At 38.7% G+C, this 14,772-nt stretch overlaps 1 protein-coding gene across 5 annotated transcripts in view; it reads left to right on the top strand.

Annotated features, from left to right (window-relative positions):
* The window catches only part of LOC135116181 (rho guanine nucleotide exchange factor 11-like), a 112,614-nt gene that overhangs the window by 82,573 nt on the left and 15,269 nt on the right, over positions 1 to 14,772 (top strand). For 4 of the 5 annotated variants that reach the window (XM_064033482.1, XM_064033481.1, XM_064033478.1 and 1 more), the window contains 3 exons: positions 2,725 to 2,836; positions 3,945 to 4,118; positions 5,566 to 5,613. In XM_064033482.1, the coding sequence (XP_063889552.1) occupies positions 2,725 to 2,836; positions 3,945 to 4,118; positions 5,566 to 5,613 (334 nt within the window). The remainder of the gene's footprint in view (positions 1 to 2,724; positions 2,837 to 3,944; positions 4,119 to 5,565; positions 5,614 to 14,772) is intronic. The other variant, XM_064033479.1, reaches the window with a different exon arrangement.

The raw sequence follows: 14,772 nt of genomic DNA, 5'->3' as shown, positions 1-14,772 counted from the left end.
TGAAAAGACGTGGAAAAGTGCAGGGTGGTATCATCAGCATAGGAGTGGATAGGACAAGAAGTTTGGTTTAGAAGATCATTAATGAATAATAAGAAGAGAGTGGGTGACAGGACAGAACCCTGAGGAACACCAATGTTAATAGATTTAGGAGAAGAACAGTGACCGTCTACCACAGCAGCAATAGAACGGTCAGAAAGGAAACTTGAGATGAAGTTACAGAGAGAAGGATAGAAACCGTAGGAGGGTAGTTTGGAAATCAAAGCTTTGTGCCAGACTCTATCAAAGGCTTTTGATATGTCCAAGGCAACAGCAAAAGTTTCACCAAAGTCCCTAAAAGAGGATGACCAAGACTCAGTAAGGAAAGCCAGAAGATCACCAGTAGAGCGGCCTTGACGGAACCCATACTGGCGATCAGATAGAAGGTTGTGAAGTGATAGATGTTTAAGAATCTTCCTGTTGAGGATAGATTAAAAAACTTTAGATAAGCAGGAAATTAAAGCAATAGGACGGTAGTTTGAGGGATTAGAGCGGTCACCCTTTTTAGGAACAGGTTGAATGTAGGCAAACTTCCAGCAAGAAGGAAAGGTAGATGTTGACAGACAGAGCTGAAAGAGTTTGACTTGGCAAGGTGCAAGCACGGAGGCACAGTTTCGGAGAACAATAGGAGGGACCCCATCAGGTCCATAAGCCTTCCGAGGGTTTAGGCCAGCGAGGGCATGGAAAACATCATTACGAAGAATTTTAATACGAGGCATGAAGTAGTCAGAGGGTGGAGGAGAGGGAGGAACAAGCCCAGAATCGTCCAAGAGTAGATTGGTGAGCTCAGTGTTGCTGGTCTACCCTACATTTCACATCACAGCCTGCGTGCCACCCAGCTTTACTACCTTGACTGTGATTGATAATAAATAGTAGAAATTTATCTACGCTAATGTTCGTTAGACTGCTATATCGTCATAATTATCACTCTTATACTGTATTTTCATTGTATGGTATATTTTGGTACTTGTGCAATACTTCAGTGCATGTATGCATATGAAAACAGCATTGTAGCCTTGGGACTGGAAATGTATCTAGAACATTCTTAGGTTTCTGTTTGGGTGGCCTTATTTGTTGACGTGATGTCATTGCTCAAAAGTAGGCGTCCTGGGATGTTCTGAGTAGGTCACCTGGACGGTCCAGGCAGGTGTTTGAGACAACATGTAACATTCAGGGTATCCTGAGTCACGCTCTCAAATGCACCCCAGGAGAGTGTGTACACATGATGGTGGGTGTGGCTAGAATGAGGCAATGGGCCAGTGGTGTAGTGCGTGAGTCTGATGTATGGAAGGGTAGTGCAGGTCTGTGGGAAGTGAAGGGAGTGTGGAAGGGAGCATGGTTGGTGCTTGGTTATATATATAAAAAAAAAATAAATAAATAAAATAAATAAATAAGAAAATAAATAAATAAAAATAGATAAATAAATATAATCCAAAGCCGATAACTGCATAAAAATGGGGGGTGCTTTGATTGAACCAGTGATGGGTGGAGGTCCATTGTATATACAGTACCCTCCTGAGTTTCATGCCTTATCCTAAATTCTTATGATCCTGAGTTTCGAGCATTATCACCGAGTTTTGCACTGCTTTGACAAGCATTGGCCACATTTACCTACTGCTGGCATCACATGTATACATACAGTAAATCCCACCTAAGTTGGAGCTCTCTCTCTCTCTCTCTCTCTCTCTCTCTCTCTCTCTCTCTCTCTCTCTCTCTCTCTCTCTCTCTCTCTCTCTCTCTCTCTCTCTCTCTCTCTCTCTCTCTCTCTCTCTCTCTCTCTCTCTCTCTCTCTCTCTCTCTCTCTCTCTCTCTCTCTCTCTCTCTCTCTCTCTCTCTCTCTCTCTCTCTCTTCCTGTGAAAGTAAGAATAATCCTAAGGATTGCTAAATAGAAGGAGACTGATTGAGAATGAAAATGAATTACATATACAAGAGTGAGAAAAAGTGAGAAAGGATGAAGCAAAAATGATATAAAATGAATGAGGGGGAGAGAGAGAGCAAGGTATCACTCACTTGTCCCTTATCTCAGATAGTTAAACAGGAGGGGAGGTGACAGGGAAAGAGGTTTGAGAGAAGATGAAAGAAGGGTGGGGGATAGGTGAGCTGCAGCGGCTTGGACAGGTGGTGAGTTAGTCTTGCAAATTTTAGTTTGTTATTCTGATTAAATTTTTATTAAAATTTCAGTACTTACACAAATGGCGTGTTTGTCTTTCTAGTTTTGGTTTGTTATTCCGATTACAATTTTATTAAAACTCCAGTGCTCGCAGGAGTGGGGAGTTTGTTATGCCAGCTTTGGTTTGTTATTCTGATTAAATATTTACAAAAATTTTATAACATTATTGCAGTTGTATGTTTTAACAACTGTCTGTTGTCGTGTACCCTACTATTTAAATAAATGTATTTAAACAATAGCTCATGTGTTTAGAGAGTATCTGGAAGGAAAATGTATGGGAAAGAAATGCATGGATTGTGATTAGAAAGAAAGATTAGGATGAAAAGGAAGAAAAGTAAACAAGTTTGTGAGATTTAGTATAAAAATTTGTTGTGTAGAAATAGAAAGGAGATCACATGAAAGAATTTATTATTAAACTAAGAAATTTAAAGTGAGGGTAGTGTTAGTTAATAATTAAATATATTATCGTAGATTAGTAACTATTTTACCATACTGGACAGATATTTTTGTGTTGCAGCAAGTGTTTCGGGACCACCACTTCAATCAGCACACATACTACAGTGTGACCTATTGCAACCACTGTGGCCTCCTTATCTGGGGTATTGCTCCCCAGGGCTACCAGTGTGCCAGTAAGTGTTGGTAGCATAAGTGTCTTGATCTAATATAGGGAGAAAGGAAGTTATAATCCATTCTGTAAGTGTAGGATAAAGGCTACCATGATATGAGTTGTATGTGATTGCCTGTGTAATTGACATTGGGTGTTTTATTTTGACAGTAGACACACACACACACTGTTCCACACATCTTCTCAGTCATTCTTACTTCTTTCAACTTCTTTTTTCCCAACACAGTTTCATGCCACTGTTTATTTCATATTTACATTATTATAGAGACTTGAGTTTGAAATTCTTTCTGCTTTTACTATAGTAGGTGTAAAGTGAAAATACAGGGTTCTTAACTTTCTGCTATTGCAATCTTTGGTGACCTCCAGTGGCTCACATTGTCTACATTGGGCAGTGTTACTTGACTAGGCTGGTTGCACCATGGGATGGTAAGCACCATAGATGAAGGGGTGGTGGGTTGCCACATTTGAAGACTATCATATTCCTGCCCAGTATCACAGTGCTCTGAGATAGGTATGCATGATATTATAAACTGAGATGTTGCTAAGCTAAGGTCAGTTTGTGGATTTAAATTTAGAGAAAAAAAAAAATCCAAATGATGGTGGGATAGTTTTGTCTGTACCCGAGGTTGAGATACTTAGAAATATTCACATGATAGAGTAACAGTCTCATTACTGGGTTAATTACATTTGGGTGTGTAATATGTCTTGTATATATTTCATTGTTCACTGATGTTCTCTGAGGAGACACCTTTAAAACTGAAAAGTGGAAATTGTTTTTAATGTTGAAATTGTTCTGTCTGTCTGTCTGACTTAGTTTTCTTCGTGATGAGGCCAAATTTGATGTTAACACTAGTTTTCTCCAATTTGGAATGGTTGATAACCTCCATAGAATGATGAGATTTCAAAACTTCTATTTAAACTTAAGTGTTAAATACAATTCAGGAGGGAGACTTGAACAGAACAGAGTTGGTGCATTTGGGTGTTTAGCTTTATGGAATATTGAACATATGGAGGTGGATGTAAAGGTGCTTGCAGTAACTTAGAGAATCATGATTTCTCTGTCTGGTGAATTCATCAAAGCTAATATTAATGGTTATCTTCTTTAATTGCAGATTGTGAGATGAACATTCACAAGTCATGTGCCAAGCAGGTAGAGGAGGTGTGCATAGGACAGCTGCACAAAAAAGACAGGAGTCGGGACACAAGATTTAGTGCCATCCTGGGGAAGATTATCTCTGATGACAAAGAGACAAAACGCAAGGTCTCACAAATCAACGCTGCACAAAGTAAGCATTTGTGTGTTATGAGTTGCCAGGCAGTGGTGTGGGAGGATTTGCAAGGATGATTGCTTAATGAAGTTAGTAATGTGGTCTTTGAATTTATTTATTATACTCATTTTATTATGACACATACATTCACATGAAAAAAAAATGTTAGAGGAGGTTTTAGTGAAACATCATTATGAGATTTCCATGATGAATGTAGGATGGAAGTTGATTGATAGATTGAAATTTTGGCATGCTTTATAATGAGTGCAATATGGAGAGAGTCGGTAATGATGTAGTACTGCAAAGGTGTGCTGTAGGGAAGCCATGAAACCAGAATGAGTTGTGCAGCTTTGATAGGAAGAAGGAACAAATTGTAGGTATCAATGATCTGAAAAAAAGTCAGTAAGGCACAAACATGTTAATGCACAAGAAAATATTGGACATTGGTGATGGAAATAAAAAAAAATATAATAATTGATGAGGTAATGCTAAGTAACAGAAGTGTCATGATAATCGATGAGAGTAACAGAAGTGTCATTGATTTGAACTATGAAGTTTACATTAGGGTATAGTGATGAAATGATTTTATGATGTGTGGCCTATTATTGATACATAATTTGATAATATTAAGTTATCTTGTGACTGTTTTACCATCTCATGAAAGAAGATCCTGCCCATTGTTCGATGTGCTTTAGTCTGGTTAGTAATGTTGATCATGAGTTGTGGTTTGAGAAACTATGATGAAAATGAATATTAGTTATAGAGTGTAGTAGAGGTAAGTGCACTGAAGATGAATAGTAGTTATAGAGACTATTTGAAGATGAATAATTATCATAGAGACTATAGTGAAGATGGGTAGTGGTTATAGAGATGCACCAATGACCACATTGAATGCTAAAAATAAGAATGTGTTGAGTCTTATGGTGTTTTGTAGGCCTTTTGTTTCACTTGGTCCTGTGTATAGTGATGGCATTGTCAAGACATGGGCATAGGAAACAGGAGTGAGAGGTAATAAGATATGATAGTTGTATTCATATTGCTTAATGGTGAAGGCAGAGATGAGGAGAAATCTGTTAATCTGAATGAATGACCTGAAGAACAGAAACAAAGGATGCTTATAATATTAATTTATTCAATATTGCCATCTTAAAAAAATTATGAATACTGTGTTGAACGTTATCATAAAATTTTATGTGTATCATTGCATCATATGATTGAATTTGTTTTTTACATTTAATCAAAAGTAGTGTTTTTTTTTTTTTTTCCAAAATATGATACATGCATAATTTGGTGTAAATTTTTGTATTGAGGACTATTATTAGTATCTTACATTGTGGTGGTTGTAGTGGTGGTGGTAGTGTATCTCCCTTGTAGGTGACTGGTGCTGGGCTTAGCTTAAGTCAGTGTACTAACAACCCTAATGTTTAGGTCTCCACTAACCCTGTTCTCACTATTGCTCCACCAGACAGTACATTCTATGTCTCGGCTGTGAACTCTCCTGCGGGCACGCTAGGTACAGTCCCATAGCTGCCAGTACTGCACAATGTGTGTGCTTTTTGCTTGATGCAGTAGACAGTGTGCACTTCCAAGCTAAAACTTGGATTATACATATTTAGTACAAGCACAGACTATGTAGTTTGATTTTTATTTGTATTGATATTTTATAAGGCAGTGCTGAAGAGCTTGAGCAATGCACAGTTTCTAAATGATTTCTGAAAATTAGTCCTCCATGGCAGACTGATTTTTTGTAGTATATTGGTACTGCTCTATTTGAAGAATCATCATAGATCTGGGATTGTTTGCTATGTGAGGATATTTGGATGGGCTCTATTAGGAGGTTATGTGTACAAACTGAGGATAGTGTCAAAGTTTCTGATTTCTCCAAATATCATGCAACAAGAGGATTCATGAAGTTATAGAAGACAATTTTATGCTAAACATCATTATCAGTCCACATCTGTTGCCTGACTTGATGAGTATCTTCTAGTTTTCAAATCTGATCATTCACACTTCCATTTTCACTGTTTGGAGAAAGTTTAAGATAAAGCAAGGACAGCATTGAAAGGGAAAACAGTGCAAGTCATGAAATAGCTTTATCATCTCCATTAAACACCATACATGCTGATTCTTACATGATTTGTACTGGAACTTCTAGCAGAGTAAAAGATGGGGCGTAAAATGTTCAGATTATGAGATGAAATTTGCTATGATTTGTATGTCAAATTGTATCACATATATATTAGTTGATTACAAGCTCTTGTGTGAATGAAGCACATGTCACAACCCTTCCTGCAGCCAATGAACTGCAGCATCACAGTAATGTAGTACTTCACCTTATTATGATTTAAATGCTTGGAGACATTGCACCTGATGATATGAAGAAGGTAGTGCCTAGTAACTAGTGCTGTTTGTCCTCTAGGATAGTAATTTGTAGGATAGTAATGTCTGCATGCTTGGAGGACATTGCACTGGTTCACTTGTTACATTTGTTTATTGTTAGTAAACCACTTTTATGCATACACTGGTTATAATTATTTTCTGAGTATTACAGTAATGCTGATTTTCTTAGATGCAGTTGATCGTTCCAACATGTAACACTTTCATATATAAGGCATAAGTATTCCTAAGTGTATATACTGCAGACCTATATAATAGTTTCTCACAGTGTTGATGGGTATGTTTTCAGAGTACAACAATGTGACTTTCAATCCCTGTGACTGCAACCATAGCTCCCATTGATTAAAATTTGAAGCAAAAGAATATAAATTACAATATTTAGTGAAATATAAACATGTGTGAAAGATATACATCTAGCCCTTAATATTTTTGGGATGAGTAACAGAGATATCCGGAAGTGCTGATAATCGGTGAATAATTGGTGCACCTCCTTGAAGACTTCTGATCCTGCTATGGTGGTGCATTGCCTTAAAAATGCACCTGTTTGCACTTGTTTAGGTAAAAAAAATCACGTATATACAAACACTTAATTTAACCTGATAAAAGAAAGTAAATTAATGATGATTATTGTGGTGTAGCCTCTCACTCCTCCCTCTCTGCTCCTTGGTACCACCAACACAACTGTCAATGCTACATCATCACTGCTGTCACCACCATGTGCTCTGTTCTTTTGCCTTCTATCCTTCATTGTACTTAATAACTTCACCTTTTCTAGAGCAAGCATCTTCTTTTCATGCTTAGGGGTGTCTCCACCATGTCTTGGAAGATCTCTGGGGCCATGGTGAAAATATGATGAGAGTGTTAACAAGAACATGGTTGCAGTGAAATGTATCAACAGAATATACAGGCAGCAGGAAGTGTACCTTGTTAGTTGCCAAAAATGTGCTAGATTGACAACACACAGGTAACAGAGGGAATGTGTGCTGGCATGGTGGGCAGTGTGGTGTGTGTGTTTATGGCATGGTGAGCTGTGTTTCACACATGATTCGAATTGGCGACAACCCTTGAGTTCACAGACATCTCTCTTCTGGTGCTAATCTGTGAATGATCAAACTTGTGAATGTTGAGAGTTGTCTGTATTGGACAAAAGGTCATGCTTAGATGAAAATGAAAACTGACATGAGATTGTGAGAGAGAGAGAGAGAGAGAGAGAGAGAGAGAGAGAGAGAGAGAGAGAGAGAGAGAGAGAGAGAGAAAACAGCTTCCCACAAGTTGCCTTGGCTTGTATGTCAGTGGTGATAAGAAAGAGTTGTTGAATTAAAGTAGTTGCTGATAGAGTATTACATGGGATTACAAGAGATTTCAAACTACACCAACCATTTAGGGGTAGTTTAATTTAATAACTTTATTCTGTACATACTACAGTTTGATGTAAAGAACAATTAGCTACTGCATGAAATACGAGGAAGGTATAATCTGTGGGTATTATGGGCATTATTCTTTGTGGAAGATGGTTACAAATATATGTTGATGTGTTATTTTAATTTGCATAGTATAATGTCTGTAAGGGCAGGCACAGTATGGAGATTCCTTGAAGTTAAGTGTTCTGTGTTACCTCCACTAATACTTTCCCTGCCGTGAGTTACTTATTCTGTTCAGGAGATTTATATATGGGGCACTGCTCCCATGCATTATGGAGAGATTCAATTCACACAGCCCTCCTAAACAGGGCAGAGTCAAAAGCTTTTGTTTGATTCTTGTATTGATTCTTTTCATTTAAAAAACTGTCTTGATCCTCCCACTTACCACTGCATTGTTGCATCTCTTAAGGCCCCTCCAGACTGGGGTTTAGGTTGTGCAATGTGTTGTGCACAACAGTAACTGACAAGCTGTCACTGAGGAAGGATTGCTGCCACTTGCTTTACCGTCCCATTCACACAATGGCTGATGATTAGACTTGGATAATTATATTGCCTTAATAATATATAATTTCCTAAGAAAAATATGATGATTGATGATAATAAGCTAGGTAATAGTTTTAGCTTACTTTAATTGATAACATAAATTTTCTGCAGTAATTTACCAAAAGGACTTGCTTTATATAAAGATTTGGTAAAGATTGTGACCAAGTGGCATTTTTTTCATGAAGCACTAAAGAGAAAGACACTATGTACTAACAAAATTCTTTACTTAATGAGACAGAAAAGCAGCATTACATTCCTTATATTAACTGAAAGTGGAAATTTGTTATTTCTAGGATATGAAATGAAAATAAGCAGACAAGTTTTTCATATATAAAGTACCAATGCACATTATTCCATGTAAACTGAGTGCAGGAATTCCACTTATGAAGTATTTCATCTAATCCTGTTTCAAAACCAGTTTTTAAATTACATATTGTGAGACTTACAAGAAATTATTTTTAAGAATACTATTAGGCTACATATAGATTACTCACCATGAACTCATAAGAATTTAAAAAATATGCTGTATTATGGGAAAAAATTACAAATATGTACTTATTTTTAAATATAATCAAAACATGCATTTCCATGTACACAGAGGCAAATGCATAATTACAAGCCTACTGATGATATTTTGTCATCATGGAGCAGGCTACATATCTTGCTATTTATAGATTTGTTGAAGCAGCATCCATGCCTATGGAAAGTGAAAAGCAAAGACTACAAAAATTTAAGAAGTGCATCTCTGATTACTGTGTGCAGTGAAATGATAAATAAAATAAATTGTAGTGTGACTCCTGATGTGATAATCAAGAAGATTCATGCCATAAAATGCAATAAAATGTCCTCTCTGTCAGCAACTGATGTGCAATAGAACAGAGGTACAGTGTGGACAAACTGCCACTCTCTTAACACCTCACGCAACAGGAGTTGTGCCACACGTTATGCAATGTGAACCCCAGTCTGGACGAGCCCTTACTCTCTTTTATTGATTTTTCCAGTTATTGTTCTTCTGAACTTGTTACTTGCATGCTTATCCCCCTCCTGTCCCATGGTGTCTGCACATCACTTTTTCCTCCTGCCTTTGGGGAAACTGGAACTCTCTTCTTGTTTGTTTTTTCTTCTGCCTACAATGTGAACTGTTTCACAAGAGGAGTATCAAGACATCTCAAAAACTAAATTGGTCATCCCACCTATTTATTTTCCCATTTCCATTTTGAGGAGAACATTTTGAGCATTTTTTAAAGTTAGCTTATGCCCTTGGCTGGTCTCCCTGACACATAAAAAAAGAAAAAAAAAATCATATTTGTCACCTTATTTATCTCAATTTTGCAATTATAGGTCCATTATTGCAACAGAATAATCAAAAGTTAACTTTCAGTTCACAATTAAGCTCATTGATATGTAGTTTGTGAGGCTACTTACTTGTCATGCCACACCACTTTATCACTTTGGATCACACATGCAGCACTCCAGCACACCACACCATCTCACCACACAACACCATACCATACTACTTAATGCTAGCCACACCACAATACATTATATTACACAATATTACATCACACTGTGTTATGCTACACTACACTACATGCTGCCACAGCACACTATATCACACTCTACCACAGTACACTACACTACACTACACTGAACACCAAACACCATACACCAAGCACCAACCACACCACACCACACCAAACTAAACACCAAGCCATGCCACACCACACTGCACTTTACCTCACCTTACCTCACCTTACCTCACCTCACTTCACCTCACTTCATCACAATTCACCTCAATTCACCACACCACACCACACCACACCACACCATACCATACCATACCTCTCCTCTCCTCACTATACCAACACTGCTCTTCACCAAGGTTCTTCAAAGAGTGGATTGGAACCCAAAACTGGGTTGCAATCTCTTGTTCAGTGGGTTGCCACATTATAAACAGATACATGAGCAGTAATTCAAAATCAGTAATGTGTGTGTGTTTGTGTGTGTGAATCAGTTTCCATATTGGAGGTATAAAGGTACAACAGATTAGATGTACTGGGTTGTGAAGGAAGTATATAAAATTAAACTGGGCCATGATGAAAAAAAGGTTTGAAGAACACTGCTCTACACTACACCAAATACCAAGCCATGTGATACCACAATGCACCACACCACACATCACATCACACCTCATCCTAAAAGATGAAAAATGTCCAGAAGGCAAAATGTCCATGGGGGGAATCTTTTTAGAAAAAAAAATGCTTGGGGAAAGGTGAAGTGGAATGCAATCATGTCCATAGTTTTTTTTTTTTATTTATGTAGGAGGGACACTGGCCAAGGGCAACAAAAATCCAATAAAAAAAATAGCCCACTGAGATGCCAGACCCAGAAAAAGGTCCAAAGCAGTAGTCAAAAATTGAAGGATAAGTGTCTTGAAACCTCCCTCTTGAAGGAATTCAAGTCATAGCAAGGTAGAAATACAGAAGCAGGCAGGGAGTTATAGAGTTTACCAGAGAAAGGGATGAATGATTGAGAATACTGGTTAACTCTTGCATTAGAGGTGGACAGAGAAAGAAGAAAGTCTTGTGCAGCCAGGCCGTGGAAAGAGAGGAGGCATGCAGTTAGCAAGATCAGAAGAACAGTTAGCATGAAAATAGCGGTAGAAGATAGCTAGAGATGCAACATTGCAATGATGAGAGAGAGGCTGAAGACAGTCAGTTAGAGGAGAGGAGTTGATGAGAGGAAAATCATTTGATTCCAGCCTGTGTAGAAGAGCGGTGTGAGTGGAACCCTCCAGACATGTGAAACACTCCACACATGGACAGATAAGGCCCTTGTACAGAGTTAACATCTGGGGAAGGGTGAGAAAAATTGGCATAGACATCTCAGAGCACCTAACTTTGAGAAGTTGTTTTAGCTAGAGATGAGATGTGAAGTTTCCACTTCAGATTATATGTAAAGGACAGACTGAGGATGTTCCGTGTAGAAGAGGGGGACAGTTGAGTGTCATTGAAGAAGAGGGGATAGTTGTCTGGAAGATTGTGTTGAGTTGGTAGATGGAGGAATTGAGTTTTTGAGGTACTGAACAATACCAAGTTTGCTCTGCCCCAATCAAAAATTTTAGAAAGATCAGAAGTCAGGCATTCTGTGGTTTCCCTGTGTAAAATGTTTACTTCCTGAAGTGTTGGACGTCTATGAAAAGACGTGGAAAAGTGCAGGGTGGTATCATCAGCATAGAAGTGGATAGGACAAGAAGTTTGGTTTAGAAGGTCATTGATGAATAATAAGAAGAAAGTGGGTAACAGGACAGAACCCTGTTAATAGATTTAGGAGAAGAACAGTGACCGTCTACCACAGCTGCAATAGAATGTTCAGAAAGGAAACTTGAGATGAAGTTACCGAGAGAAGGATAGAAGCTGTAGGAGGGTAATTTGGAAATCAAAGCTTTGTGCTAAACTCTATCTAAAGCTTTTGATATATCCAAGGCAACAGCAAAAGTTTCTCTAAAAGAGGATGACCAAGACTCAGTAAGGAGAGCCAAAAGATCACCAATAGAGCAGCCTTGATGGAACCCATACTGGCAGTCAGATAGGAGGTTGTGAAGTGATAGATGTTTAAGAATCTTCCTGTTGATAGATTCAAAAACTTAAGATAGGCAGGAAATTAAAGCAATTGGATGGTAGTTTGAGGGATTAGAGCGGTCACCCTTTTTAGGAACAGACTGAATGTAGGCAAACTTCCAGCAAGAAGGAAAGGTAGATGTTGACAGATAGAGCTGAAAGAGTTTGACTAGGCAAGATGCAAGCACGGAGGCACAGTTTCGGAAAATAAGCCTTCTGAGGGTTTAGGCCAGCAAGGGCATGGAAATTATCATTACGAAGAATTTTAATAGGTAGCATGAAGTAGTGAGAGGATGGAGGAGAGGGAGGAACAAGCCCTGAATCGTTCAAGGTAGAGTTTTTAGCAAAGGTATGAGTGAAGAGTTCAGCTTTAAGAGATAGATGTGATAGCAGTGGTGCCATCTGGTTGAAATAAAGGAGGGAAAGAAGAAGAAGCAAAGTTATTGGAGATATTTTTGGCTAGATGCCAGAAGTCACGAGGGGAGTTAGATCTTGAAAGATTTTGACACTTTTTATTTATGGAGGAGTTTTTGGCTAGTTGGAGAACAGACTTGGCATGGTTCCAGGCAGAAATATAAAGTGCATGAGATTCTGGTAATGGAAGGCTTAAGTACCTTTTGTGGGCCACCTCTCTATCATGTATAGCACAAAAACTGGCTGTTAAACCAAGGTTTGGAAGGTTCAGGTTGAGAAAAAGAGTGAGGAATGTACGTCTCCATGCCAGACACTGTCACCTCTGTTATGCACTTGGCACACAAAGATGGGTCTCAGACATGGAAGCAATAGTCATTTCAAGGAAAATAAGCAAAATACCTCCTCAGGTCCCCCCCAACTAGCAGAGGCAAAATGCCAGAGGCACCTCTGCTTAGGGGGATCCTGAGGAGGGATTGGAGTGATAGGACAAGATACAGATATGAGATTGTGATCGGAGGAGCCCAATGGAGAAGAGAGGGTGACAGCATAAGCAGAAGGATTAGAGGTCAGGAAAAGGTCAAGAATGTTGGGTATATCTCCATGATGGTCAGGAATACGAGTAGGGTGTTGCACCAATTGCTTTAAGTCGTAGAGGATAGCCAAGTTGAAGGCTAGTTCACCAGGATGGCCAGTGAAGGGAGAGGAAAGCCAAAGCTAGTGGTGAACACTGAAGTTTCCAAGAATGGAGATCTCCGCAAAAGGGAAGAGAGTCAGAATGTGGTCCACTTTGGAAGTTAAGTAGTCAAAGGATGTCTTATAGTCAGAGGAGTTAGGTAAGAGGTATACAGCACAGATAAATTTAGTTTGAGAGTGACATTGTAGTCGTAGCCAGATGGTGGAAAACTCAGAAGATTCAAGAGTGTGGGCACAAGAGCAGGTTAAGTCATTGTGCACATAAACGCAACATCCAGCTTTGGATTGAAAATGAGGATAGAGAAAGTAGGAGGAAACAGAAAAGGGGCTATTGTCAGTTGCCTCAGACATCTGAGTTTCATTGAGGAAAAGAAGAAGAGGTTGTGTTCTAGAGATTGAAAATTAGATCTTAGATTGTGAATGTTGCTGAAGTTAATGAAGAAAAAGTTGAGGGGGGGTGTCAAGACACTTAGGGTTGTTATTAGAAGAGCAGTCCGACCTGGGGACATTTGTGGTCCCCTCCCCAGATGGGGACTCCGAGGCTGGTGTAGGAGTCACCATGATAATTTTGAATTTTTGAGTGAAGAGTGTTTGAGTTATTAGGTGCTAGTAGTTTTGTGTGAAGGAAGAGTTATCTTTAGAGGGCAGGCTGAGACTGCCCCCTTGTGTTGTGAGACACAAACGGAAATGTTCAGTGAGGTCACAGCTGGGTTTAATGATAAGTTCCCTGATCCAGTGCTTTAGATCTCACTGGGAGTAATCATCATTTTGGCAGGTGCCTACTGCCTCCTCCTCGAGTTGTGTACCTTGGAATCACTGATCTTTGCTGCCTGACAATGAAACCTCATTATATTAGCAATTGTGAGCCACACCACAAACCACATCCACAGTTATGGTCTGAAGTTGGGTAACCTTCTGCCCTCACTTAGTGTGTTTAGCATTTTCTTTAATCTTAAGTTCTCTTATCTGAGAATCTATCATTTGTCAGGTTTTATGAAGAGATTCTCAGCAGATTGTAGGACTCAAGATTGAGAGAAAATGCTGAAAACTAGAAGTGAATGCAATCTGTAACTATACTGCTAACCATGACTGCATTTGAGGTGTTACATATATTGCTTCAGTCATGTTAGTTGTATAGAATGTTTGTGGTGTCTGTTGTCCTGCTGTAGTGTGATTTAAAGCCATATTGGTGTAATTTAGGATGAATAAGAGATCAACTTCATAGAAGTTTAGTTCAGTAGTGAAGAAGGCCCATAATGTTCATTGCCCCACTGTAGTGACTTAAAGGTATGGTATATAGTATAATATATAGTACATAATATACATTGTAGTTCAACAGTTTGGCTTGGCAGAGGAGATGGAATAGGTCTGAGCAGACCAAAGTTGTGACATTTTAGACAATGACCAGTCAGAAGATCAAAGTAAATGCCAGAAGGGCATGTCATGCATTAAACAGAAGGGGAATTGGAGCAATATAATGGTAACCTAGGAATAAAAAAAAAAGTAGTAAAAGAAAGCAGGATAAGAAGATAACTCATGAAGAATGAGTTTTGTCGGGATGGCCTTGAATAGACAGGTAGCAGA

This window comes from Scylla paramamosain, chromosome 30 (genome assembly GCF_035594125.1).
Source record: "Scylla paramamosain isolate STU-SP2022 chromosome 30, ASM3559412v1, whole genome shotgun sequence".
Classification (NCBI taxonomy): domain Eukaryota; kingdom Metazoa; phylum Arthropoda; class Malacostraca; order Decapoda; family Portunidae; genus Scylla; species Scylla paramamosain.
The sequence above is the reverse complement of the archived record's forward strand: the minus strand, read 5'-3'. Positions and strand labels throughout refer to the sequence as shown.